The sequence below is a fragment of the Leptodactylus fuscus genome, chromosome 9 (assembly GCF_031893055.1).
Source record: "Leptodactylus fuscus isolate aLepFus1 chromosome 9, aLepFus1.hap2, whole genome shotgun sequence".
Taxonomy (NCBI): domain Eukaryota; kingdom Metazoa; phylum Chordata; class Amphibia; order Anura; family Leptodactylidae; genus Leptodactylus; species Leptodactylus fuscus.
This window is the reverse complement of record NC_134273.1, coordinates 35,155,036-35,156,755: the sequence shown is the minus strand read 5'-3', so window position 1 is coordinate 35,156,755 and position 1,720 is coordinate 35,155,036. Positions and strand designations below refer to the sequence as shown.

The 1,720-nt window shown below is 37.2% G+C and overlaps 1 protein-coding gene across 1 annotated transcript; it reads right to left on the bottom strand.

Annotated features, from left to right (window-relative positions):
- Nucleotides 1-619: 619 nt before the first annotated feature.
- GP9 (glycoprotein IX platelet) lies at nt 620-1,352 on the bottom strand. Its single transcript, XM_075286590.1, has one exon. It carries the CDS (start codon nt 1,350-1,352, stop codon nt 738-740), a length of 615 nt encoding a protein of 204 aa, XP_075142691.1. The 3' UTR covers nt 620-737.
- Nucleotides 1,353-1,720: the final 368 nt, after the last annotated feature.

Genomic DNA, 1,720 nt, shown 5'->3' with positions numbered 1-1,720 from the left:
GACTGCTTAATAGAATGCTGGTGGTTTAGGGGTCACAAACAGCCTAACAGGTTCCCTTTAAAAGCAGAGAAGGGTTCAGGAGCATTAAGTGCAGAGATCCCAATAACATACAATGGGCCCTTTGTCTCAGTTGTAGAACTAGTATACATGTATCTCCTTCAGGGGTAGTGCAGGAGGGGGAGTGATGTGCATCGTCACATACCCTTCCATCTACCACCATGTTATGAGCACAGCATCTATTAATAAGGGAGAGATCATCCTCATTATCATTCATAAGTATAAAATTCTTAAAAAATTGCCATCCCCTTTAAAAATTAAAGAAGGGCTGTTTGGATCCCAGGCAAAACATTAACTTGGTGCAAAGTACAACATTACTTTATTACTCGTCACTCCATGTATCACATCTTACATATGACATGTAAACTTTACCTCTATACAAGAATACTTTATATTTCTTACAGCTATGTATTGATATGCCCAAAATTATTATAATTTTAATTGATTTTCAATAAAAAAAATTAACTATATATATATATATATATATATATATATATATATATATATATATATACATATATATATATATATATATATATATATATATATATATATAAAAATTGTTTATATGACATTCATACCCATTCTACGGTTTTTGATAAACATGTGGGATCCAAGATTGTCATGACATTGGCCCTGGATGTCCTATTGTAATCGACCATTGCACTCAGGCCTTGGTATTACTTGGACTTGTAGCTTTCATTTGAGGGCTTTGTTTGGCAAGAACTGGTAGTGACTGCAATACGACAAGCCAATTTTCTTGCCATCCTGACCACATAGGACATCAAAATAAGGGTCAACACAGCAAGACCGATCATATAAAGATCACGTACAAAGAACTGTTTACACTTGATCGGCCATGTTCTCCTACATGGAGTCATATCATTCCCAGTGAGGTTTTGGAACGGTTTCATGGATACTGTGCTTGGGGTTGCACATCTCAGGTTGGAAGGGTTTCTTTGCACAGGTATAGAATCAAGCCAGCTTTTTAGATACAGAATTTGACAATTGCAGTTCCAAGGATTGCCAGACATATCAACTTCCTGGAGGCTGACCAAGTGATCAAGAGTTCCTGGAGAAACAGATGTTATCAGGTTATTTTGTAAGTAAAGCCGTACAGTAATCACCGGGAGATCTGGCACATCTTTCAGATGCTTTGAGCTGCAATTCACTATCAGTCCCCTTGTCTGCAACTGAGAACAGCTGCAAGGTGTTGGACATGAATCAATACTGCAGGTACCAAGATGCAGCAAAACAAAAAGCTGGATGCAGATAGGGAATTTTCTCCACCCCATTTATGCCTAGAAAACAAAATTATTTCAGATTATAAAGGTGGTAAATACAGTTAGCATAAATAGAAATATTCCTAAAAAAAAAAGATGATGAGATAAAAGAACCATAATCTCTCACTATGGACTGGAAGTAAAAAGTAATATGAGTTATAGTAAATTATACATAGTACATAAGTACATATTGTCTGACCCCTTGTTCACACTAGCGTATGTATTCCGTCCGGTTAGAGTACGCATGGAGACCCCTGGACGGAATACAATCACAATTGCAAGCATTGTGCTATCAAAGCACAGGAACCCCATAGACTATAATGGGGTCTGTGTGCTTGCCGCGCACTGTTCGCACAAATTGCGATTTACAAATGCGATTG

Bases quoted from the DNA above. Each gene is read 5' to 3' on its own strand.
- GP9 (XM_075286590.1), bottom strand. From the start codon at position 1,352: ATGGGGTGGAGAAAATTCCCTATCTGCATCCAGCTTTTTGTTTTGCTG.